Source organism: Ailuropoda melanoleuca, chromosome 17, assembly GCF_002007445.2.
Source record: "Ailuropoda melanoleuca isolate Jingjing chromosome 17, ASM200744v2, whole genome shotgun sequence".
Classification (NCBI taxonomy): domain Eukaryota; kingdom Metazoa; phylum Chordata; class Mammalia; order Carnivora; family Ursidae; genus Ailuropoda; species Ailuropoda melanoleuca.
In genome coordinates, this window is record NC_048234.1 from 13,842,828 (window position 1) to 13,868,458 (window position 25,631).

Sequence of the window (25,631 nt, forward strand, 5' to 3'; positions counted from 1 at the left end):
CTAAAGAGTTTCTAGCATTTTTCTATTTATACGTGTGTATTCAGGTTCTTAAGGACCATTTCTGATGATTTTAAAAGAAACCAGTTTGGCTCACCTTTGAAATTATTAGTTGAGGAGGGGACAGAACAGCATTTCAGGGCTGCTGCTCGGCCCGCTCCCGCCAGCGGTGACACCCGCGGACTCCGGCATGTTTCTCGTCTGCATTCATGACTGATTTTGTTCGCCCGGTTCCCTGTTTCCATTCTCGAACAGGGTGGGGGCGCGGGAGAATTGTGTGTAAACTTCAGTTCTCTCTAGGAGTCCCACATCCTTCTGCTTCTTTCAGTTGCGTTTTCTAGCGAGGTGTTCGTAGCCACGGTTCATGCTGCCGCCTTGCACGTCGGCAACTGCATGGTTTCCTGAAAGTGCTGCTTGCTATGCAGAGGGGGTGAGGGCAGGTTTTGGGGGTCCGCGCCGTCTGGACGGGCCGAGGCAGAGCAGCTCCACTTGCCCCCTGAGTTCCTGGACGAGAAGGGGTGGGCGAGGCAGATGGTTTGTCCCCGGCCCACGCTGGAGCCCCTGCCCCTCAGAGCTGCTCTCGGAACCGCTCTGGCAGAGGTGGGGCCCTCTCGGCGAGCAGCACCCCGTGGACGGTCAGGGCGGGTGGCTGTGCGGAGGAAACAGGCCCAGACAAGAAACTGGAGGAGGACATAGCGCGTCCGGATTTTCTGTCGGGTAGGTGAGCTGTTTACAGGGGAGGGGCACGGGCGCTCTCACCCCTTCCCCGAGTGGGCAGCTTCTGTCGGGAGGAAGTCCCAAGACAGGGTGGGCAGGGCGCCCATGGGACAGGCCCGCTCAGAACACGCTGTGTCTCCCGGACAGAAGTCATTATGAGTGCGTAAAGCCAGACCAAGGATAAACAGAACTTAAACATGCAATTATAAAATATGTAACTGAGGAGTTTTTTGAGAAGTTTTTGTAGCTTAATACAATTAAAATGAAATGTGAAAAATGTAACAAACTATAAGGAGTAGCAAGAAACATGGTTATGGCGATTCAGGAATTTCAGATGGGAGATTCTCCCGCAGAGGCTTCAGAACCGTCCTGTGACCTACGCAGCAGCACAGAAATCACTCAGGCTTCTGCCAGGAGGCCTTGGGACAAGGCGGTGTTTAAGGAAGATAAGAGTAAAAGGAAGAAGACAGAGCACATTCAGTCCTGGGGCCCGGGAGGACGCCCAGGTAGAATGGGAGCGGGTGTGGGGAGCATCTAATGGAGCAGAGGCCCCACTGCTTGTCCTGCTACTGTTCCGAGGGCCACGTAGGACAAACATCCGGGGCCCCAGGCTGAACAGTCTGCTCTCCTTCCGTCTCCTGGGGTCGCTTCCCAAGAAGAGACGCCATGAAAAATGTGGCGTGGTTCCCTCCCGACTTCCCTGGCGCATGCTGTCCCTGGGCCCTGCCCTGCTGCCCCTCAAGCTTCTGCTGGTCTCAGGGCCCCCACGAGACCTCAGCGTGGGCACTAGGGTTTGAACTTCATATAATTCGCACATGGCACAAACTCTTCTTTTGATTTATTTCTGACCATTTACAAATGTAGGAACCATTTCAGCCGGCTGCCGTGCAGACACAGGGTGTGGAATCTGCAGCCGCAGCCGTTTGCCGCCCCCACTCCGGGTACCGCCCCTTACTGGCAGCCCGGCCACCCTTCGTGTGGCACTTTCTGTTAGGAAACTCCCAAGTCTTCATTTCTAACAAGGTGGGTCCCCGAGATGCCTTGCTTCTTCCCTAGGCTCACAGGACAAAAGTGTGAAGGGCAGGTGGGGGCAGCAGGAAGTGGGAGCGTCTGGACGGGCCCTGGGGGGCCCAGGGCAGGAGACCAGACACCTCCAGGCACGCCCAGCCCTGAGGGATGCGCCGTCCCTGCCGGGTGACATTCTGGTTTTCTCCGGTGTATGAGCCTCTGTGGGCTTGGAATACAAGTTTGCTGGTGGTTTTACTAAGCAACATTTAGGACACGGTTTTTTTTACTGCCCTCCAGACCAGCGATATACCAACAGAGCTGCTCAGCATTTCCCAGTTACTTCATCCCGTGGCTCCTTGGTGTGGGGCCCCCGGGAGCCTGCGTCTGAAGGGGGTCGGGGACCCCGTGTAGCCCACCCATGCGGTCAGGGGTCTGCTCCCCACCTCTCACCCCCAGAGCCCCGGGCGCGGACGTAACTGGAGCTGCATGTGTGCCCCATTTCCAGGACGGCACCTAGGAAGGCTGGAGCAGCCCGGTTTACCAGAGGTGATCAGCAGCACTTGGTGTCTCACCTCATGGGTGTTCACTTCCATGACCTACAGAGTCTAGAGGAGCTGGTCTGCCCATCCTTTCTGTAATGAGAACACGTGAACGTAGGCCTCCGTCTCTCCAGACTTGTAGCTTAGGACTTCGTCAGGATGTCAGCCGATTGCTTGTCACGAGCGTGCACAGTGGCGGCGGGAATCCTCCATGTCCTCGCAGGACCCCCAGGGCTGCAGGGGGCTGGTTCTGTTATTTCAGACAGTGATTGCTATGATGGATTTCTTCTCCAGAACTGACATACAATAGTCCTCTCTCCTCTGAGCAAGCTGTCACGGTCTGAGACCCTCCTCTGACCAAGAGGTCAGAGCCCCTGGCCAGCACGTGGCCCAGAAAATGCTCAGCATCCTTAGATTGTGGAAAGATAACGCGCTTTCCTGCCTGTGCCTTCCCTTCCAGACAGAGGCGCCTTGTGCCTTCAGGAGTGGGGAGATTGCAGATGGGCTGATGTAGGGAGTCCACCGAGGGTGAAGAGGGCAGGATGACCCCAAGAGGGAAGGAGGGAGGCCCCTGGGGGAGGACCCAGGTGATCTCGCACTTGTGTCTGATATGTGTGCGCAGGGGCATTCAGAGGGGCTGTGCTGTGTGCGCATCCCTCCAGCCTGTCCTCTTGGGCTCTTTCCCTGGGAAGGGCCTGGTTGACGGGGCTTGGCGAAATGTAGATTCCTGCTGAGACTCAGAATTGGTACAGAAATAAGGAGGGAAAGCTCGTTCCTCTGGGAAAGCCACTAATGGATATGGAAGGACAAGGAGACAGTCACCCTTTGGCGGTACTCATGTGGCTGACTCAGCCCTTAGGCGGCCCTGGGGCCCAGACTGGTGAGTGGACATCGCCCAAGAAGCAGGCAGTGGCCTGGTCTCCGGCTGTCCCCGGGAAGACAGTTACAGAGGGAAAAGGGTGACTTCTGGCCGCCAGCCCCGCTGTGTGTTTGCAGCTCCCAACGTGGCATCGTGAGGACATGGCAGACCTGGCTAAGGCCCGTCCCTCCAAAATGCCCAGATGAAGGGGGCAGACTGGGGCGCAGGAGGGGCAGAACACCCAGAGGGGCATCTGCTGGTTGGATGGTTCTGTTCAGTAAAGGGGAGAACGGCCCCACATGGGGAAATGCTGAGTGTCGGGGCATCATGTCTGCCGCTCGCTGGAGAGACAGAGGAGCGATGGCGGGTGTCGGGTTGTGGCTGAGCGTGCAGAGGTGACACAGGGTCCTGGACCCACAGAACCCTTGTTCAGCCCATAACAGCAGCATGATTATGATGTGACATCTGTGATCACAGACTTAAAATGCGTGTAAGGAACCTGCCCCCACGACTGGCGCAGACAGGCCGTGTAATCGCTGTTAGTCTCTTTCCCACGTGAGAGCAGATTGTCATTCTTCTGTGTGCCCGTCTAAGCCTCTGTTGCTGGGAATAATTAGAACATTCGTCTCCGAAGTCTTGGGTATGAGTTGTAGCACAGATGCCCCCATGGCTCTGACCCGCCACCAGCCCTCTGAGCTGCACAAGCCCCTCCCCGGACCCAGAAAATCATTAGCAGCTGTCACAGAGACCTCTGGCACACCCCCACCGAGAGCCACAGTGGGGGGCTCTCGTCCCAGATCCTTGGAGTTTGCATGCTGTGTCAGATAACCAAAACACGTGTCTCCTGATGGGCGCAGTCCGTGGACTGGGGGAGTCTGGGGCCTTGCATGCAGGGAGCTCTGACCCCGAAGGAGAACTTTGCAGACGCGAGAGCCCGTGGAGACCGCGTGGGGGTTTCTGGCTGAGGCGACGGGTCCTGTTCTCTGGGGTCAGGTGCTCCCATGCGTGTGGGCTTGTGGAGGGTTAGGTTTGCGGGTCTCGGTGTGCCAGCGTACCTTTTCAGCTGTCTCCGCACAGGGACGACCAGAGGGCTGGCTGGCTGGCTCATCACACCGCCTCACTGCCCACTCCCAGCTGTTCCCTGCTTCTCCTGGCACCGCGGCCTCCTTGTGGAGGCCTCCTCCTTCCGTGCCTTGGGCTCTTCACCAACCGGAGTCCGGCACAAGGCCCCCTGCCCCAGCCCTGCCTGCTCTCCACATCTTAGCTGTCAGCACCACCGTGTCAGGACGGCAGCTAGACCGCGTTCCGGGCTCTCGAGCTGAGCATCCGTGTCCCGGCCCTGCCTACCTCCTGGCTACGTCTGTACCTTCCTCCACTTTCCCGCAGCAAGCCAGCTCAGTCCCAGCCAGGCTGGCTCTGAGGGGCTGCCATCTTCCCGTCATTCGGGTCTGAACCTGAGGGCACCTGCTTTAGGAGGCCCCGGGCCACCACCCCGTCACTCACCACGACATGCGTCTCTACGTGGGGCTTGTCACCGGATCCCTGCATCCAGAACAGTGCGTGGCGCCAAGGAGGGCTTTACAGAGGCCGCTCTTCAGCTGAGGGGAGCAGAGCTGCCCAGGCCCCGAGAGTGGAGGGACATTCCTTGGAGAAACAAGGTCTCATTTCCGTAAAATAACACGCACCTGTTTTAGCCGTAATTTGCTGGGTTCGGACAGACGCCCTGGTGGTCCGACCCTCCTCCACAACTGCCCCGCGACTTCTGCTCTCTTGTCTCCTTCTCTAGACTCTCGAAATGCGTCTGCCTCCCGAGATTCGCCCACGCGCTGTGCGGATACCGCTGCGACCCAACAACGGTCTGGTGTGCAGACGGCCCAGGCCGTTTGCACACCCGCTGTGGGGGCGACGGGCCTGGAGGACGGTCAGGAAAGGATTTCCAGTTTGGGGCTCTGATTAACGAGCACTTGCAGGCAATTCTCTGGACATGTTTTGGGTTTTCTCGGGTAAATACTTAGGAGTGGGATTGCGTATCTAACTCCTTCAGAAGCCACCAGACTTACCCAGTTCCCGCCAGCAACGGGTCCACATCTCCACCAAACTCCGGATTGTCAGTCATGTTTATGTTAGCCGTTCTGGTAGGTGCAAGGTGGTATGTCACTGTGGCTTGAATTTGCACTCCCTAGTGACTCGTGATGCTACCTTTTCCCTTCCACCTCTCCTTTGGTTGGGTATCTTTAAACCCTTTGACCGTTATATAAATTAGGTTGTTTGTCTTCTTATTAATGAGTTAATAAGTGTTCTTTACATGTAGTCCGAGGCTGGCCTTTTTAAGAGTGGTAATTTCTAATTCTAATGAAGTTACCCAATTTATTTTTCTTTTGTGGATCCGTTTTTGTTTTGTACCTGAGAAACCTTTGGCTAACCCAGAACTACAAAGATTTTTTTATTTTTCATAAGTTTTATAATTTCAGCTCTTACTTTGAGATCTGTGATCCGTTTCTGTGTATGCGATAAGCACGGAGGCTCACTTTTCTACATGTCTACATTCTTGTCCCGGCACATCTATTGGAAAGGCTGGGGTGCGTTTTGTCCCCCGGTGAAACCTCACACATATGCTGGACCAGGCTGTCTTCAAATTCAAGATGGGTTTTTTTTGTTTTTTGTTTTTTTTTTTTAAAGATTTTATTTATTTATTCAACAGAGACAGAGACAGCCAGCGAGAGAGGGAACACAAGCAGGGGGAGTGGGAGAGGAAGAAGCAGGCTCATAGCGGAGGAGCCTGATGTGGGGCTCGATCCCATAATGCCGGGATCACGCCCTGAGCCGAAGGCAGACGCTTAACCGCTGTGCCACCCAGGCACCCCCTCAAATTCAAGATGTTATTAAAATATGACCATATCCAATTAAATGGGGGAAGGGATAGTCTTTTCAACAACTGATATGGAGACAGCTGAATATTCACAGACAAAAGAATGAAGGTGGACTCCTACCTCACATCATCTACAAAAGTTAACTCAAAACGGATCAAAGCCCTAATTTTTAAAAGCTAAAAATATAAAACTCTTAGGAAAAAAACTTAGGTGTAAATTTCTGTGACCTTGGGTTCAGCATTGGTTTCTTAGCTATGACACCAAAAGCACAAGCAAAAAAAAAAAGACAAAAATAGATAAATTGGACTTCATCAAAATTAAAAACTTTATGCAGGTGACACCAGTAAGGAAGTAAAAAGACAGTCCACAGAATGGGAGAAATCCATGTATCTGACAAGTGATTTGTATCCAGACTGTCTAAAGAGCTATTATAATTCAATAATAAAAAGAAAAATAGGGGCGCCTGGGTGGCACAGCGGTTAAGCATCTGCCTTCGGCTCAGGGCGTGATCCCAGCGTTATGGGATCGAGCCCCACATCAGGCTCTTCTGCTATGAGCCTGCTTTTCCTCTCCCACTCCCCCTGCTTGTGTTCCCTCTCTCACTGGCTGTCTCTATCTCTGTCGAATAAATAAATAAATAAATCTTTAAAAAAAAAAAAAAAAAAGAAAAAGAAAAATAGCCCAGTTTAAAAATTAGGCAAAGGATCTGAACACACATTTCTCCAAAGAAGGTGTGCAGATGAATGAGCACATGTGAAAAGGCTCCAGCATCCGTGGCCATCAGGGAAAATCGGGGAAATGCAAATCCAGTGACCTCCCACCTCATACCCACCGGGGGACAAGGGCGGTTTCTGAGGGGGGGTGATGACAAACGTTGTCTGCAAGGAGACGGCAAAATCAGGACGGTCAGACACTGCGATGGAGTCACGGAAGTGGGCGGCAGTTGGGCAGTTCCTCTGTGGTTACCAGGAGTCCCCACAGGACTCAGCGGTGCCGCTCCCAGCGCATAAGCAAGAGAAAGGGGAACACATGCCCACCCATGTTCACGGCAACCTTGTTTCCAGTAGCCAAAAACCAAAGAACCCCACACACCCATCAGCTGATGAATGAATGAACAGTGGGTTGTTACTCAGACACATAAAGGAATGAGCATGGACACCGGCTACCGCGTGGTCACACCCTGAAAACGTACAAGGGAAAGAGGCCAGTCACACAAGACACATCGCAAATAATTCCATTTGTCTGAAATGCCCAGAACGGGACATCAGTCGGTCCGTGCTCGCTGCCTGCTGCCTGGTGGGCACAGAGGAGTGAAGGGGCAGTAGCTAAAGGAACACGGCTTCTGCAGTTGGACGGCAGAGATGTTGTATGACCTTTGAATACACCAAAAACCCCTGAATTATATACACTTTAAAGGAGTAAATGTAATGTGAATTAGATCTCAATTTTTTTTAAAAAGTCATTGAATCAGCCAGACATAATTTTTGGGAAAATAGTGAAGTCAAGATGAACTAATGTATCTGTGGACACTCAGGACAAGTTTTCCCATTCGTGTGAGTAGGAGGCAGGCAGGGTTCCCTAGTCCCTTCCCCTTTGGCACTGGGCTGGTATCACGGGCACGTAAATGCAAGGCTGATTTTCTCTTAACGCTCTTAAAAATCCTGTTCCCTTTGGACCAGCAGCCAAGCGAGCAAAGCAAGTCTCTGGCGTGAAAGGGTCTGACCCCAAACCAGCGTCCCCACGGCCACCAGTGTTGCTGCACAGACACCAGGAGAGTTCTTGAATGCAGACCCCCAGGCGTGTGGCAAGCAGCTGAGTAAACACCCATGTTGAATCATCACTTGGGACAGGCTTCCTGTGGAAGCTGACATCCGCGTGTGCAGAGCCCATTCCTGGGCTTCCCGACGACACCGCCCGTTAGATGGAGCCATACATAAAACTTCTAACCACTGTTGAAACGTGCTAGTGTGCATTCAGAGCTGCGTCCCACGTCACAACGTCTCTGTTCTCCCGTGGCGCCATCACACAGCGTGGACTCAGCCCACACTCTGCCTGTCTGGTCGCCACCACTGGCCTGCGGGCTCGTCTGTGCTGCACGCGGGGTACGAGAAGCCGATACACAGGCCGTGTTACTACCTTGTGTAAAAGGCANACTTTCCCCCCCCCCCCCCCCCCCGCCAAAACTCTCCAGAAACTTACTGGGTGCCTGACCTCTTCCTGATGTCGGGATTTCTACTTCTTTTTGTTTTTAAACTAGAGAGGGTGTATCTTTTAGTGAACGCTTCTTATCTAAACCCTCCTTTTGCTCTTGAGGAGGCCTGGCCAGGCTGTGCAGTCTGCCTGGAGGCTGAGCCTGCAGTGTGTGTGCCGCCCCCGGGCCCCACGCTGGAGCAGGCCCCGGCCTCGTGGGGCCGCCCCACAGCCTGGGAGCTGGCCTGCCGCGCTCACGTGTCCCTCTCTGCGGCTCTCCCGCAGCTGTTATTAATTTAGAAGAGCCTGAGGTTTAAAAAATCAACCAGCACTTTCCATTTAAAACACTTAGGTATACATTTTTGTCATACACACAGTTTCGCTGAAATTAGAAACCGTCTGTAAGCTTACACCAGGCCGAGCCCAGCATTTGGTCAGAACAGCTCAGTGTTTGGACGTGATCGTGCTCGGTCGGCATCTTTCACACACGGGTCTGGGAACGCTGGCCTCACACGCTGGCAGCAGAGGCTGTCTTCGGGCTGGCCCCTTAGAAGCTGTGACACGTCTTTGTCCCTACAAGACCTCCTTCTTGGGGCTGATTGGGTTCTCTCCACTGAGTACTTGTGTCCTCAGGAAGGTCCTGTCCTCTGAAGCCCCAGGTTCTGCCAACCACAGCGCTAGCCTTGCCCCTCTGTCCCATGAGGCTCTGTGTGGGACACGGTGGGGCTCGCATCTGACCTCGGCATCAGCCTGGGTGTCTGTATACCAAGCACAGTGGGAGGAGGGAGAGAAGATGGGGCTCGGACGCTGGCCCGGGAGCCCAGAGGCTTACTGAGGAGCCTGCCTCATCCGCCTTCCCCTAGCCCTGCAGTCCATTCCCCAGACAGCAGACCTCAAAGTCAGGTGTATGTTCCGGTGTCCATTCTGCTGCAAGGACTAGGAAGATACATTTTTCTAGAATATTAGGCGGAGGGGAAAGCCAACCCTACCTTAAAAGGTCCAAGCCTAGGGGCGCCTGGGTGGCGCAGTGGTTAAGCGTCTGCCTTCGGCTCAGGGCGTGGTCCCGGCGTTCTGGGATCGAGCCCCACATCAGGCTCTTCCGCTATGAGCCTGCTTCTTCCTTTCCCGCTCCCCCTGCTTGTGTTCCCTCTCTCGCTGGCTGTCTCTATCTCTGTCGAATAAATTTTAAAAAAATCTTTAAAAAAAAAGTATCTTTAAAAAAAAAAAAAAGTCCAAGCCTAGAAACCTATGGAATTCCACTTCGTTTTCCTCTGTTAGAATACCTTTGACTCTAAAATGGCACGCGATCTCCTCGTGAAGCTGGCTTGGCACAGTATGCCCCCCAAGACCCTGTTAGCCAGGGCGGCCAGGCACCCCTCCGGGGGAGACCGACGCAGAGGTCGCCAGGGGCCCCCAGTGGCCCTGCTCCTGATGTGCAGATGGGCAGGGGCATTGGGCAGCGAGTGTGAGGACGGACAGGGTGGGAGCGTCCACTGTGGCAGGGGACTGCCCAGGGGCCACAGTGCTAAGGCTCCAGAGAGCCGCAGTAAGCACCCTGGCAGACAGCATCCAGGTGAGCTGCAAGGAACACTGCAGAGCATGTGTGATTGGTCTTCTCAGGCCACCCAGGTCTCGAGAATAGGACAGATTGAGCAGAGGGGTCTAGGGAGGCAGCACGGCCAAAGGCCGGAAAGCCCTGGGGGACAAACAGGTGAAATCGGCCTGAAGCTCTTCTCTAATCTGCTGGTGGCTAGAGGGTGTAGGCACATGGGGGCCGTGGAAAGATCCAGAACAGGCAGCACCAGCAAGCACAGGAGGCAGGAGTGGGGTGGCCCTGATGCCGCACACTGGGTCTGAGACCCCAGAGGGGCTCCAGCAGGACCAGCCAAGAGGGCCCCTGGCTGCACACAGGATGGAAATCAAATGTGAGCCAGAGGGAGGTGAGAGCGGAGTTTACTGAGCTGATAGACACAGAGCATCCGGGAGATGTGGAAAGGAGGGAGTCTCGTCTTTGTTCGGGGTCTTGGGGGCTTTTACTGAGGACAGTGGTCTGGTGCACATGTCCCCTCAGGCACCCAGGAACTGCAAGAACCAAGACGAGGGCCCAGGTGTTACTCCTGGGAGCCAGGGGGCCTTGGCGTCGAGGTGTCTAGCACTGGGTGGTCTGAAATACGTACGTGATGGCTTCCAGTCATTCTTACCTGGTCCTGCCTTAGATGTGATCTCTTTCTCTTCTAGAGAAACCACTGACTCCTGGTCCCTCACAAGGGCGGACACCATCTGCATTGAGACATGTGTAGAGTGGGGGTGCAGGTCCCAACAACAAAAGCAGCAGGAAAAGGGGCCAAGAGCAGAAGTTTGTGGAGGCCTTCAGTTTCCCCGTCTCATCCAGGGCACCCGCAACCTGACTAAAGACCTTCACGAGGGCTCCTGGCTTCTGTCACCTGATTTTTCTGTACCTGCTTCCTCTCCCACAGGAGAAGTACCCAGAAGCTGTGCACCTACCCGAGGGGGCTGCCTCCAGCTGCATGGTGGTCCAGAGCGCCCGCCAGCGAGGGTGAGTGCGGATGCCCCGCGGGCCCGGCCTCCCCAACACCCACACTCTTGCTTGCTGTTAAAAACGAGGATTACAAATGGTAGAAAACAAATGTCAGCTACCTTCCAAACATCTTGATGTGTCTGTGGAGCCGTGTTGGCCGTGCAGCCATGGGGAGGAGAGTGGAGTGTGGGATATGGGGAACTGGCCAGTGCTGCTGGGCTCACTGCAGGGGTGGAGGGAGCGAGGAGGGGAGGCCAGGAAGAGTTGGAGCTCTGTCTTGATGGGCTGACCTCAGAAAAGGCCGGGAGGCAGCAAGTACTGGCTGAAGGGAGGACTCACTGGGGTCCCGTGGATGCACGGTCTGCTTCAGAGCGCCTGAAGGGGCTTTGTTTTCAAACCCTGAAGTGGTGCCGTCATTACGTAGGCTTCTCAGACTTGCCTGTTACTCAGCGTCATTTCCAAAATGAGCTTCTGGTGACGTGTGTAGCTGTGTGCAGTTCACTTATTCTTGGTTCTACTCCATCAGCCGTATCTCTGCTTTCTTCGGGTCTTGGGCACTTGGGTTATCTACCGTTTCCCACTATTTCTCACACTCCTGTCCCTGTCCCCGGACACTCGAGGACCCAGGCTTCTGTGGCTGGAAGTGAAATTCCTGGGTCATGGGGTAGATTCAGGCAGTTCGTGCTCACCGGCAGGTTTTCCGCGTGCTGCACGTCACCCGGAGCCACACCACCCATCGTGGTTACAGAACAGCATCTTGCTGGGCCTTGGGGTCCATTTCCCTCTTCGTTCTGTCACACGTGCTTCCCTGAGCAGATGTGCGTGTCCGTGACCGACATCTTCAGGAGCACCTCCGCGGGGAGGGTGGCAGGGGCCACACAGGCTTTCCACCGGATTTCAAACAGCACTTAGGGACGCATCTTACCTTTTTCAGGTTCGAGCTGGTCATCGTTTGGAGGGTGCAGATCGATGAAGAGGGGAAGGTGTTGCCGAAGCTGGACCTGCTCCCCAAAGCACCACAGCGAGGTACGGGCCCGGGGCAGGGGAGGCTGGCGTGAGGACTTCTTACTGTGCCCGACAGATGCCTGCTCTGTCATCTGTATCAGTTTATCAGGAACCAGAAGGCAGAGGCGCGGAGGGACTGTTCTGTGCCCACCTCTGGCGTGCAGGTCCACTCTCACCATCACGACAGTCATGGGTCGGGAAGGAGGGAGGGTCTCAGTGCGGTGTCTCAGCCCGGCTCGCTCTCCCTGCAGCCCTGCAGCTGGACCGGAACCGAGTCTTGGAGACCGCACCGCTCGGCTTCCGAGCCCTGCTGGGCACACTGGGCATTGAAGCCGCCCTCGAGAGCCTGATAAAGTCGCTCTGCACAGCGGACTACGACAAGTTCCCGGCAAACATGCAGGCGTGTGATCTTCCGCATAAACAGCTGCTGTCTTCCGCAGACAGACGCCACCTTTAGGACGTGTTGTCTGTGCAGTTTCAACACATTATATAAACTGGCAGGACATGGAAAAATAAACGCAGCTATTTGAATACAAAATGCCAGACAAGCAGCATGTTCAGTGCTTAGGGATGCCTGGCGGGCTCGGTCGGGGGAGTAAGTACAGGATGAGTGTCCATCCTTGGATTTGGGGGAGCGGCTGGTCCTACCTCTCACCAAATCTGAGGGTGGAGGCGTCCTGGAGGTTGGCCTCCCCTTGCCACCCGAGGGCCTCACTCCTTAACATTCCTGATACCCGGGGTGAGGCACCGCCCGCCTTGCCCTGTAGAGGAGGACTCCCTCTTCTTGGTCTTCACATAAAAGTGGAGCAGTCGGCTTAAAAAATGCAGTAACATAGACTTGACCCCTCCACACCACCCCCGGGGCATCACTGGCCTCCGCCGCCCCATTTCAAAGGTTAGAATTGGTAGAAACATTGCTTGAAACCACAGTCAGGGAAGGGGCCACACTGGAGTGTGAGGCGGAGACCACACAGGGCAGGACCCCGTCCGTCCCAACCCCCCTGTGGATGCTGGTTTCAGCCAGGACGGGCCTGGGAGGTGGACACCAGCGCACACCATTCTCACACAGGCCAGCACCAAGGAGCTTCCTCAGGCCAAAACAACACAGATGCTTTTGTCCACACGTGTCCCTGCAAGGGGTGTCTCCACAGCCCACCCCAACGCACATGGAGGAGACACCTGTCATCTGAGTATCTTTCTGAACCTCTGCGTGCAGAAGTAAGGACAAAGCTGAATAAATTCTAGGAGAGCTGGCTTGATTCAAACAAGTGTAATTCTCAAGTTATCACAAAATTCCCCACAAAAATTTACAATCAATCAGCAAAATATTATTTTTCACGTAGCGTTTTCATACAATTCCGTGGTTTTGCTATTATAATCTTATGTTACAATAAACCTTCATTAGTCCCTCAAAACGATATAAATAATCTGTACAACCTACCATAGAATAAAAAACCTAAGCCAAGATTCCCCACGGTTTTCATAGCAGCCGGGCACACCTACGGTGACCCCAACGAGAACCCCCTTGGTGCCAGCCAGGAGTTGCTCATCTTGCAGGAGCAGGGGCACGCCGCGGGGTCTGGCACAGCCGACGACCTCCCCAAACATCCAGAACACCTGGCACACAGCCGCCCTGCCTCCAGCTCCGCAGCAGCAACCGCCCGTGGCGAGGAACGCCTCGTCTCCCCTAAAGTTAGATAAAGTCATTCAGCTAAGAAGAAAGTCGGCGCTCATATGTGAGTGGTGTCCACCCCTGACCTGAGGTGCTCCCTGATGACCCTGTGCAGAGCGGTGGCTGGGGCACCTCCACAGAGACCCCGAGTCCACGCAGCTCAGGACCCACGTCCGCACCAGCCACCCATCACTCTCTGCAGCAGAGAGCCCACTAAACCTGCGCTGACCTGTGGCTCGCATGGAAAAAGTGACCATGTAACTCAGCTGGGAAAGTTCCAGTAGTATCCATGTTTTCTTTCAAGTCCAAACTGTAAGATGTATGCAACAATTCAAGTTTTCTAAGTTAGAGTCTGGTGGTAGGAGATCCAAACCTTGGGTCTTAAGGCTTTTACATCAGAGATTAGACATGAGCCCTGGGTGGGGAGGAGGAGCGGCCCAGAGCGGAAGGTGTGGGGACACCGCACGCAGCAGCGCTCACGTCCGACACTCCTCGTCCTCCAAGGTGTTTCTGGTGATCTTCCATCCTGGGGTCACCCAGATGCAACCCCAACTGAACAGGGGTTAAAAAGCAAAAACATTCACAGCCAAAGGTCACCCAACACAACAGAAAACAGCTCTCATTCAACCTTCACATCCCGTGTTCAGGTTTCAAAGACGCCGCAGGAAGCGCCTAGACCTTATGCAGAACTAACGTGCAGTCCTCGCTCTCCTTGAACCTGGTCGACACCACGGCTGCGTCTTTGGCGTGTACAGTCTTTGAATAGAAGTTGACGATCTTGCCATCCAGTTTGTACTGGTGAGGAATGCTCTCATAGGGCTTGAGGTCAAGGTCCAGCACAGACACGGAGAAAGCAAACCTGGATCTCGATGAGGGGACGACAGGCCTTTGATCAGAGCTGGAAGTGAAACAGCAGCTTCAGGTCACACGAACCCCAAACCCTCACCCTGCTCAGGGCACGCACCCCACCAACGCCTGCTGTGACACCCACCCCCCCCACTGACGGTAGGACTGGCAGGAGTTCCCCAACCCCTGCTGGTATAAACGAGCACTGAAAGGGGCACTTGACCAGGAGTCAGGAATCACTAACCCTGAGAACAAGGAGAAAGTCGACCTGGCCCCAACGGGGCCGACTTCCCTTCACCCGCCTTTTTCTACATCTGGTGAGAAGCCCGTGTTCCCTGAGGCTCTTCACATTTGGAGAGAGTTCTGATTTCATGCTTTAGTCTCAAATCTAATCTGCAGGGTTTGATGTTTTGGTTTTAAGGCTTAGTTTTGTGGGTTTTCCAAACATCAAAATAGTCATGTGCTTATAACAGAAAATGAACAATTATTTGTATTAAGACCAACCACTCTGAGGCTGATTCTGAATTTTGTACTAAAATTGCTGTGTATCCATCCCACTCAGCTCTCCGAGTGCTTGGTAATATTTTGCATCCAACAACTGGTTAAATATGATTATGAGCTCAGTTTAGCCCAAGAAAAATACGAGTCCTCGTTTCCCCATGCTTACTACTCTTCTAGATTTAGAAAGCATCCCAAAACAACACGAATTTCAAAAGCTCCTGCCTGGGAGGAGAAGACCAATGAACAAGCTCCCATTCTGATCAAGGCCGAGACTCTCACTTAACTCCTGCCCCGAAATACCCTCTGTAGGGAAAAGGGAGCCCTGGCTCAGCTGCTGGGTCGTGGTTATTCCCTCCGGAATGGCAGTGAAGGTCCGGCTTCTGAGGCCTGAGCTCCGGGCGGCAGGGCTGGGACAGCACCTCTCCAGCCCCCAGCCGGTTTCTCACAACCGAGCCGGCACCTGACAAGGTGACGCGCACACGGACGGGTATCGCTCGGCACACGGGCTGCCTGTGTCTGTGTGTGTCCACCACAAGCTCCCGTGAGCCCACGGCATAGCTCCAGGGCTGAAACGCTTCCGTGCTGCGCCACGGGGCTCCCGGGACACAAAACCCCGCCCCCGCCCCGTCTGCATCTGCCAAGCAGCTGGTGAAGCATGCCAGGCCGCCTGGCCCTGCACGTTCCCGCACATTCCTGTGTGCGTGCCTGTTTCAAGGAAGGCCAGTGGGTGACATCCGCATGCTTCTGTCATTGGACAAGGCCAGCTCAATCCAGTGAACGCTCACTGCAGGCACTTCCTCCCAGGATCGCAGGGGTCCTCAACTAAACAGAGCAGCCTTTTTGTATTTCAGTTACACCCTATGAACATCCCTCCGTGTATCCTACGGAGCGGCAGTCCTGGGAATGTTTAGTTCAAAAGCATCTGAAAAACGGGTGGCTGACAGCCAACGATAAGGTCATCTTGACCCGGGAACACATGTCAGAAGAATGTGGAACATTCCACAGACACTGTGTGGGGGGTTTGGCACCCTGAGGATCAATGCTGAAGATGCCGTCTAATTAGCAAGAGAAGATTACCAGGTTCATCCTGAATTCCTAAAAAAAAGTCAGGGGAGGGGACCGGACAAGGATAATAATGTCCAGGGAGAGTGCTGCCCACAGGAAGCTCAGCAGTGGACGTGCTGTCCCACAGGCGCGGGTGGGCTGGGAAGGCTGGCTTACTGGGACCTGGTGGGGAACCTGCAGCCTCTCAGGCCTCCAAGCCTCAGTGGCACGTGGAGCCTTGAGAGACAGGAATTTGTACCACAGGATCCAAGCTGCTTGTCTTTGGAGTATTTTCTCAGAAAATCACAGTAATCTTTAATAGGACAATCTTTTTTAGTTATTCTCCATAAATCACAAGCTTCTAGAGAGCAGCAGGAGTTAGCAAGCCGTGGTGAGTTACTAGGTGTCGTGTAGGTCACGGACATCAGCCTGTCAGCAGACGTGGCCCTGCCAGGACGCTCTATTAGCAGGGACACGGAACGCACAGCAGGCAGCTCACCTTGCATCCTGCAGACAGGGGGAGAGTGCGATCATGATAGAACAGTCCTTCGCAGTCATGGCCACCCGGTACTGCTGAACCTATGGGGGACGAAGAGGTCAGCTCCAGGAGCACACCCCCACCACACGCACCCGGCACGGTCCAGGAACTGGCTATAGACCCAGAGGTGAGTGAGGAAGCCCCAGGCCAGCTCTGCCCACCCGCCCTGACCTCTCACTGAAAGTAGCATGTGGACCCCGACTCCAAACACTAGGACACAGGCTTGTCTTCAGCAAGGCAGCCAGTCTGCCAGCTTGGAAGTTTGCCACCTGGGCTACCGGGCCTGATGGTGCTGGGCCAGCTTCACTCTCCACATGCCCAGTGAGGCCAGCTCGGGTCAAACCACCACCACGAATGACACTGCAGACGGAGGGTTGCCAGGCTCTGTGTGAACTCACCTCGTCCCCAGAGTGACCCACAGCCGGCCTGCTCAGCACTGTCCTGCGATGGCAGGGCTGGGTTCAAACCCAGGCACTGTGGCTCTCGACACTGGGCTTGAGCACGTGCACGCACCAGCCCGCCACCACATGCACCAGGACTGCCCGTGCAAACCAGCGTGCTCCGGGGGACCCAGCTCGTGAGGCCCTGTGTGCCCCCCTGCACATCAGACATACCGAGAGGTTCTAGAAAGCATCACCTCGGTGTGGAGTGTGGAGCACCCCCCCCTTCCTCGACGTTTCACATTACTACTTGAATTTTTCAGATTGAATAGCTCTCGCTTTTACAAAAATAATTACAAAAAAGGAAATGGGGGGCGCCTGGGTGGCACAGCGGTTAAACATCTGCCTTCGGCTCAGGGCGTGATCCTGGCGTTATGGGATCGAGCCCCACATCGGGCTCCTCCGCTATGAGCCTGCTTCTTCCTTTCCCGCTCCCCCTGTTTGTGTTCCCTCTCTTGCTGGCTGTCTCTATCTCTGTCGAATAAATAAATAAAATCTTTAAAAAAAAAAAAAAAAAGAATTCAAGAGACAGTTTTAACAGATTAGAAAAAACTCAAGAGACTTGCTACAATGGAAGATAGGTCCAAGTAAAAATATCCAGAATGAAGCATGGAAAGTTAGACAGCTGGAAAATACCAAGGAAACGGGCAGAAATCAAATCTGAAGCTGTTAAGGCCAAATATTTTCCAAAAGCGAGGAAAGACATCAAGCCACAGACTCAAGAATGACTCCAAAAAAACACAATCAGTTATACACATCACCAAACAAACACTTAAGAATGAGTCACCAGCAGACCAACACAAAGGAAACGTTAAAAGGTATTCTTCAGACAACAAGATCATTCTAGATACAGGCTCCGGGGTGCAGGGCAGAATGAAGAAGAACCCAAGAGAAGCATCTATAGGTAATGGGTAAAAGGACACTGATCGTATAAAATGGTAATAACATCTCCTTGAGTTTAAAACAATAGAATACACAGCAATAGGATTTAAGTCAAGACGAGAGTAAAATATACTCTAAGAATTTTGCACTGTCCAAAAAGAGAGTGAAGGTACTAGACGTCAGACTTTCATAAGTCAACCGCTTGCTGCAAAGGTCAGGAAAACCACTAAGAGAAAAGCAAAAGGCTCTAACTTCCAGCGGAGTGGGGAAATGGAAATACAAAAATATAACCCAAAAGATTCTAGAGGAGAGGAAAAGAAACCTAATAAAATAGGTGGTAAAGGATTAAACCCAAGTACACGTCCACAAAACATCAGAAAGGATAGAGAGCCAAACCATACTTTAAATGCAAAGACACAAATTAAAAACAAAAGAAGAGAAAAAGATACGCAGTGCAAATATTAACCAAAGATATTACACTGGTATCAGACAAAGGAAACTTGAAGTTGAAAGTTGAAAATGAAAAATTTGATGGAGCAGGAAGGTTTAACAATATCAAATTTAAGGCACCTGACAATATAGCTTCAAAATAAATAACAGAAAATTCCATAATTATTATGTAAAATTTCAAAACATCCTTCTTACGAAAGCAGCAGACAGTAAAATAAGGTTATAGAAGATCTGAACACAATCTGACTTAATGGGAAGATATAAAACATTGCACCCAATAATTTGAGAAGACATCTTCTTTTTTCAAGTATGCACAGAAGCATTTTTCAAACAAATTAATCTGTAAAGCAAATCACAATACATTTCAAAGGATCAAAAGCCAATCTCAACAAATTTCAAAAGACCATATGCACTGTGTTCTCTGACCATAAATTCAATGTTGCTAGTCATCAAAAAAAAGGTAATGAGAATCTCCATGTGTTTGGTAATTAATTCCCTTCTAAATACTTATGTGGGTCAAAGGAGAAATCTTAATAGTAATCACAGCATATATTTTAAATTAATGGTGTTGAAAATACAGCTTGTGGAATGGAGCTAAAGCCATGTTTACAAAAAAATAATGTTAAATACACATTTGGGGGAAAAAAGTATAAAACTTATTCAGATAAGCGTATCAGAAGTTACAGGAAGAACAAGTTATCCAAAGAAGAAGAAAGGAAAAAAAGCAGAAATTACTGAAATTGGAAAGAATCATACAGTACACTAAAGGATCCTAATTTTTTATAAAACTAACAAAAATGAGAAACTCTTTGTGGGATGGATTAAGAAAGAAAACAGATATCAGACATCAGGAATGAAAGTGCATTTTTGGATCTTAAAGGACATTAAAAGATAATATTATCAAAAAACTATATACAAAAATTTTGAAAATTTTAGATGAAAGAAATTTCTAGAAAAATGTGTTTACTAAAATTGATAAAATAAGGGGCGCCTGGGAGGCACAGCGGTTGGGCGTCTGCCTTCGGCTCAGGGCGTGATCCCAGCGTTATGGGATCGAGCCCCACATCAGGCTCTTCAGCTATGAGCCTGCTTCTTCCTCTCCCCACTCCCTGCTTGTGTTCCCTCTCTCTCTGGCTGTCTCTATCTCTGTTGAATAAATAAATAAAATCTTTAAAAAAATAAATAAATAAAATAAAAATTGATAAAATAAGAAAATCTGAAATCGAGATCCTAATTTAAAATTTTTCTTCAAAGGCAATTAGGGGCCCAGATGGTTTCACCTGTGGTTCTACAAAACATTTAAGGAAAAAATAATACAATTCTTACTTCACCTCTTCCAGAGAACCAGAAAATGAGCAAACATTCTTCAAATGTTTTATGAGGCAGGCATACCCTTGATACCAAGGCCTAACAATGACATTACAAAAAACTCACATCACTCACAAATATATGCAAAAGAAACCCTAAACAAAATATTAGCAAACCAAATATATAAAAATAAGAAATCACTGTAAAAATTGTACAGTTAACCACACTAACAGAAAATAGGAGAAAAGTCATATGATCATCCAAGAGAAACAGAAAAGGCATTGATAAAATTCAACATCTGCTCCTGAGAAAAACTTTTAATTTTAACAAATTAGGAATAGAATGGAACATCCTTAATTTTTAAGTTATTTATTTAAAAAATAAATAAAACAAACTCCCCAAAAAACCTACAACAAACAACTTACTTAGTGGTGAAATGGTTTCTCTGAGAATGGGAACAAGACTAGAATTCAGTTAAGCAAAACAAAATGAGTAAAAGGCATAAGGACTAGAAAGCAAAAAATCAAATTCGTAGACAATATGATTCCGTACAACAAAAATCCAAAAGCTATAAGTGAATAGTTAGAATCAGGAGTTTAGGGCACCTGGGTGGCTCAGTTGGTTAAGGGGCTGACTTTGGCTCAGGTCCCACATCAGGCTTCCCACTTGGTGGAGAATCTGCTTCTCCCTCTCCCACTGCCCTTCCCATGCTCTCTCTCTCAAATAAATAAACGAAATCTTTAAAAAAATAGAATCTGAGTTTAGCAAGGTTGACATATAAAAAGTCAAATAGAAAAATCAACTGCATTCCTATATATCCACAACAAACACTTTAAAATGAAAATTTTTAGATTTATTTTATTTGAGAGAGACAGAGCACTTGCACAAATGCAAGGAGGGGCAAGGGAGAGGGATGGGGACAAGCAGACTCCCTGCTGAGCAGGGAGCCCAGTGCGGGTCTCCATCCCAAGGACCCTGAGATCGTGACCTGAGCCCAAACCAAGAGTCAGACACTTAACCAGCTGAGCCACCCCGGTGCTGCTGAAATGAAGTATTTTAAAAGATACCATTTATATCCAAAACCACCAAGTATCTCGGAATAAATCTAATAAAATATAAGACCTCTAAAGAAAACCCTAAAATGTTTTTATTAGTTTTAAGATTTATTTGAGAGAGACAGCATGCTTGCACGAGCAGTGGGGAGGGGCAGAGGGGGAGGAAGAGGCAGACTCCCTGGTGAGCAGGGAACCCAACGCGGGACTCCATCCCAGGACCCTGAGATCGTGTCCCAAGCCGATGGCAGATACTTAACCAACTGAACCACCCAGGCGCCCCTGTTTTGTTTTTTTTTTTTTTAATAAAGTTTATTTATTATTTATTTGGGAGAGAGAAAGGGGGGAGAGAAAGCACAAGCAGGGTAGGGGGCAGGGGAAGAGAGAGAAACAGACTCCCCACTGAGCAGGGAGCCCGATGTGGGGCTCAATCCCAGGACCCAGGGATCATGACCTGAGCTGAAGGCAGAGGCTTAACCAACTGAGCCACCCAGGCACCCCGAGGCACCCCTGTTTTTATTAGTTTTTAAATAACACCTAAAATAATAGAAAATGCCCATGTTGAAAGACTCAGTATTGTATACCTGTCAACTCCTATTGTCATTTTAGTGCCAAACCAATCAAAATCCCAACAGGTTTGTTATTGCTTTTCCTCGTAGAACTGAACAAGCTGATTCTAAGATTTATGTACAACAAGCAAAGGTCAAGAAGAGCCAAGGAAAAAGACAATATTGAAGAAGGTAGAAGGATTAGCTCCACGGGGTATCAAGGCTTGTTTTGACTCTCTAGTGATCAGGATAATTCCTGATTCTGGGACAGTTCCATTTGAAAATAAAATAAAACCGTACCTCATGCCATACCTACCAAATGTGACAGGCAAAACAATAAAGGTTTCTAAAATAGATAAAGACTTCTTAATAAAAAGGAAAAAGATGTAAATTAAACTATCTTAAAATTATGAACTTCCTTTCTTAAAAGGACTCCATTGAGAGAGTAAAGTAGCAAGCTACAGAGCCGAGGACACACCAGCAGCAGCACATGTATCTGACAACAGGCTTCAGTCCAGAATACATGAAGAACTCCTTCAAATCAGTAAGACAATCCTACAAACACTGGGCAAGAGACTTTACACAAAAGAAAACACAGATGGCCTATAAACATATGAAAAGGTGCTTAATCTCATCACCACAAGAAGCCACCACACAGTCACCAGCATGGCTAAAATTAAAAGACCCACAACCAAATGGTAGAGAGGGTGAGAGGGTGAGGGGCAGTGGGAACGACTCTAGCCAGCGGTAGGGAATTTACGCAGGCAACTGTTTTGCAGTATCTCCCAAAGCTAATATGCTCATATCTCTGGCCCAGAAATTCCACTCCTGGGAATATATCCAAGAGCAATGTGTGACATGTTCACAAGAGATCTGCATAAGAATGTTTACAACAGCTTTATTCATAACAGCCCAAAACAGGGAAGAACCCAAATGTCTATCAACAGTAAATGGATAAATGTGGTACATCTATTCAATGGACGGCCATAAAGCAATCCAAGTGTGGAAATGCATGCAATAACATGACTGAACCCACAGAGTTGTTTTCTCTTAAAAAAGACAGGATTCCACATATAAAGTTCCGAAGCAAAACAAACCATAGGAATATAAATCAGCACAATAATTAATTCTGGGGAGAAAAGAAAGAGGAATAACTGGCCGGGAAATGACAGGAATTATGTTTGGCTGCCAGGGTTCTACATCCAGACCTAACTGGTAATTCCACAAGAGTTTGCTTTATGACAAATTACTGGGCTGTACATTTTTTTCTGTGTACTTTTTCTGTATGTGCTGTATCTCACAAATGGTTGAGAATAAAAGCTTAAAAACTTAAGGGGGCGCCTGGGTGGCTCAGTCGTTAAGCGTCTGCCTTCGGCTCAGGGCGTGATCCCGGCGTTCTGGGATCGAGCCCCACATCAGGCTCCTCTGCTGGGAGCCTGCTTCTTCCTCTCCCACTCCCCCTGCTTGTGTTCCCTCTCTCACTGCCTCTGTCAAATAAATAAATACAATCTTTAAAAAAAAAAATTAAGAAAAAAGAAAAGCATCCCATGTTAACAAACAAAGACTTACGACTGTAAAGATGGCTATTCCAACTAAACTGTTGTACAGATTCACCACAATCCCAGCTGGTCCTTTGTAGAAATTAGCAAGCTGATTCTGAGATTGATATGGAATCACAATGGGCTCCAATAGCAAAAACAATCTTAAAAAAGAATAGCGAAGTTGGACAACTTACACTTACCAATTTCAAAACTTCCTAAAAAGCAACAGTAATCAAGACAGGGTACTGGTATAAATATAAACATATAGACCAAAGGAACACCATTGAGCATTCAGAAATAAACCCATATGTCTACTATCCACTGATCTGAACAGGGATGCTAAGACCATTCACTGGGGTTTAAAAAATAGTCTTTTCAACAAATGGGGCTGGGACAACTGGACATCCACATGTAAAGAATGAAGCTGGAACCCTACCTCAAGTCATATACAATAATTAACTCAGAATGGCTCAAAGAACTAAGTGTAAGAGATAAAACCATAAAACTCTTGGAAGAAAACAGGAAAATAGTCATGAGTTTGAATTTAGTAATGGATTCTTAGATATGACACCAAAAGCATGAATACAAGAAAAAAATGGATAAATTAAACCTCATCAAAATCAAAAATTTTCATCAAAGGGCATTTTCAGAAAGTAAAAAAAAAAAAAAAATTAGAATGAAAGAAAATTATTTACATATCCTATCTGGTAAGGGCCCACTTCCCACCATACACAGACTTCTTATAGCTCAGCAAGACAAATGACATCATTTAAAAGTGGGCACAGGATCTGACTAGATATTTCTCCAAAGAAGGTACACAGGCAACAAGCACACGAAAACATGCTGTCTTCTGGGAAATGTAGGTCACAAGATACCACTTCAGACCCACCAGGACGGCTAAACTCAAGACGATAAATAACGAGTGTCACTGAAAATATGGAGAGGTTGGAACCCGTACACACTGCTGGCGGGAACGTAACATGGACAGCCACTCCAGAACTGTCAGATCCTGATCAAATTAAACATAACTTACCATTTGACCCAGCAATTCCACTCCTAGGTATATACCCAAGAAAAGTAAAAACGTGCACACAACAATCTGTACACAAATATTTACAGCAGCATTAGTCATCACAGCCAAAATGTCCATCAGTAACGAATGGATAAAATGTAACATATCTATAGAATATATAAAAAAAGGAATGAAGCGTGGATACGTGATGATGCTACCATGCAGATGAACCCTGAGCACATGCTGAGGGAAGGCGGCCAGCCGTAACTGACCAGGAACCGAATGAGTGCGATCAGGTGCAGTGTCTGCAGGACGCACATCCACAGAGACAGGGGCTTCACGGTTGCTTCGGCTGGCGGGCGGGGAGAAGAGGGGATGACAGCAAAAGGGGGTGGGATTTCTTTCAGAGGTGATGCAAATGTTCTGAAATTGATGAAAATCACTGGGTTATACAATTTAAACAGGTAATTTGTATGGTCTGTAAGTTATATCTCAATAAGCCCATTTTAGAAAAAAAGGAAACAGGAAAGATCAGAGATACGAGAACGTTGGGCAAAGATATGGGTAAGCGATACTGTGAACTGCGATTTTAGAAAAGAACAAAACAAGGAGAATACCAGACAACAGCTGCATGAAAGGTGGGCGAGATGGGAGAAATGACTGGAACAGACCCAGTTACTTGTGTGTCTGTGCAGTAGGGCAGGTGGGGTGAAGTCACTGATTAACATTAGACTTCAAATGTGCACGGTCAGACTGGACAAGCCACTACAGGGATAGAAAGAGAATGTGCAACTTCCGAACCAACAGAGCAAAAAATGGAATATAGAAACTGACAAGCTGGGTGCGCCTGTGTGGCTCAGTCAGACGAGTGTCTGCCTTCGGCGCAGGTATCCCGGGATAGAGCCCTGTGTCGGGCTCCCTGCTCGGTCTGCTTCTCCTTGTCCATCTGTCCCCACCCACCCCTCCGCTCGTGCTCTCTCAAATAAATAAAATCTTGGGGGGGGGGGGAAACACTGACAAGTAAACAGAGGTCGGGAAACTACAGGCCGGGGACCAAATCCAGCTCACCACCTGGTTTTATAAATACCGGAACACTGCTGCCCTCCCTTAGGGTTGCGTATAGCTAACGCTGAACCACAGGGGCCCGCCGAGCAGGTGTAACAGAGGCCAGCTGGTCTGCAAAGTCTAAAGCATCTACTCTCTGGCCCTTTCCAGAACAAGCGTGTTGACTCCTGCTGTGGAATTCTACACAACAGAGAGCGAGGGTCTCTCCGGGCTGCGGTTTCCTGAGCCTCGAAATAAAGGCAGCAGTCCCTTCTCTCTCATTTCCTCAGAGGTATGAGGCTCGGCAAGTTCTTGAAAGAATTAAGTCCGTAGCCTCAGAATGTTCTCACCTGCTCCAGCACTTCCCTTCACAGCCTTCCTCTTCAGATTCCAACCAGCAGAGCCTAAGTCCCTAAAACAGAGAGGCAGACCCTTACGGTCCCACACAGAGACCTCAGGCCGCATTCCGCTACGCGTGTGCTGGCAAGCGGTGCATGTAGCGCGGGCGTCCCCAGACAGTGTGTGTGAGAGAGGGGGTCTGGAAAGACACGCTGCTAACCGTGGACGTGGGCTGCCTGGGCACAAACACGGCCGCACACGGTGCACTCACTGCTTCAGTCCTTCTCATCGGATTGTTTCTGAAGTAACTGCAGGTTCACGTGGAGGTGTCAGGAATAATGCGGAGCTCCTGAGAACCCTTTACCGAGCCTCCCCCAAGGACAACATCTTGCAAAAACTATACAGTGACACGGACACACGCCATGACCTGATTGCAGTCTGTGTGTGTGCATGTGCACGAGTGCGGTCACGGGTATGTCCTCACAGCCACCACCACAGTAAGATACAGGGCACACCCATCCCAAGGACACCTCGCGTTGACCTTTTACAGCCACACCCACCTTCCTCCCACCTCCCCAAACCGCGGCCATCACTCAGCACTCTCATCTCAAGAATGTCATACAGTCTTGGTGTGTGACCTTCTGGGACTGGTTCTGTCACCCTGCACGGCTCCCTGGAGATTCAGCCAGG

The 25,631-nt window shown here is 50.1% G+C and overlaps 2 protein-coding genes across 9 annotated transcripts in view; one reads left to right on the forward strand and one right to left on the reverse strand.

Annotated features, from left to right (window-relative positions):
• The window catches only part of CENPP (centromere protein P), a 234,751-nt gene extending 222,484 nt beyond the window's left edge, over positions 1-12,267 (forward strand). For 4 of the 5 annotated variants that reach the window (XM_034647385.1, XM_034647386.1, XM_034647387.1 and 1 more), the window contains 3 exons: positions 10,658-10,737; positions 11,654-11,745; positions 11,976-12,267. In XM_034647385.1, coding sequence (XP_034503276.1) covers positions 10,658-10,737; positions 11,654-11,745; positions 11,976-12,181 — 378 coding nt within the window. In that variant the 3' untranslated portion in view covers positions 12,182-12,267. Of the gene's footprint in view, positions 1-240; positions 715-4,906; positions 5,091-10,657; positions 10,738-11,653; positions 11,746-11,975 lie in introns of those variants that run through there. The other variant, XM_034647389.1, reaches the window with a different exon arrangement.
• Positions 12,268-12,979: 712 nt separating this feature from the next.
• IPPK (inositol-pentakisphosphate 2-kinase) overlaps positions 12,980-25,631 on the reverse strand; it is a 41,978-nt gene continuing 29,326 nt past the window's right edge. For 2 of the 4 annotated variants that reach the window (XM_034647378.1, XM_019808410.2), the window contains 4 exons: positions 24,953-25,014; positions 23,831-23,981; positions 16,287-16,366; positions 12,980-14,294 (listed from right to left, as the gene is read on the reverse strand). In XM_034647378.1, the coding sequence (XP_034503269.1) occupies positions 14,069-14,294; positions 16,287-16,366; positions 23,831-23,981; positions 24,953-25,014 (519 nt within the window). In that variant the 3' untranslated portion in view covers positions 12,980-14,068. The remainder of the gene's footprint in view (positions 14,295-16,286; positions 16,367-23,830; positions 23,982-24,952; positions 25,015-25,631) is intronic. The other 2 variants (XM_019808413.2, XM_002927691.4) reach the window with 2 other exon arrangements.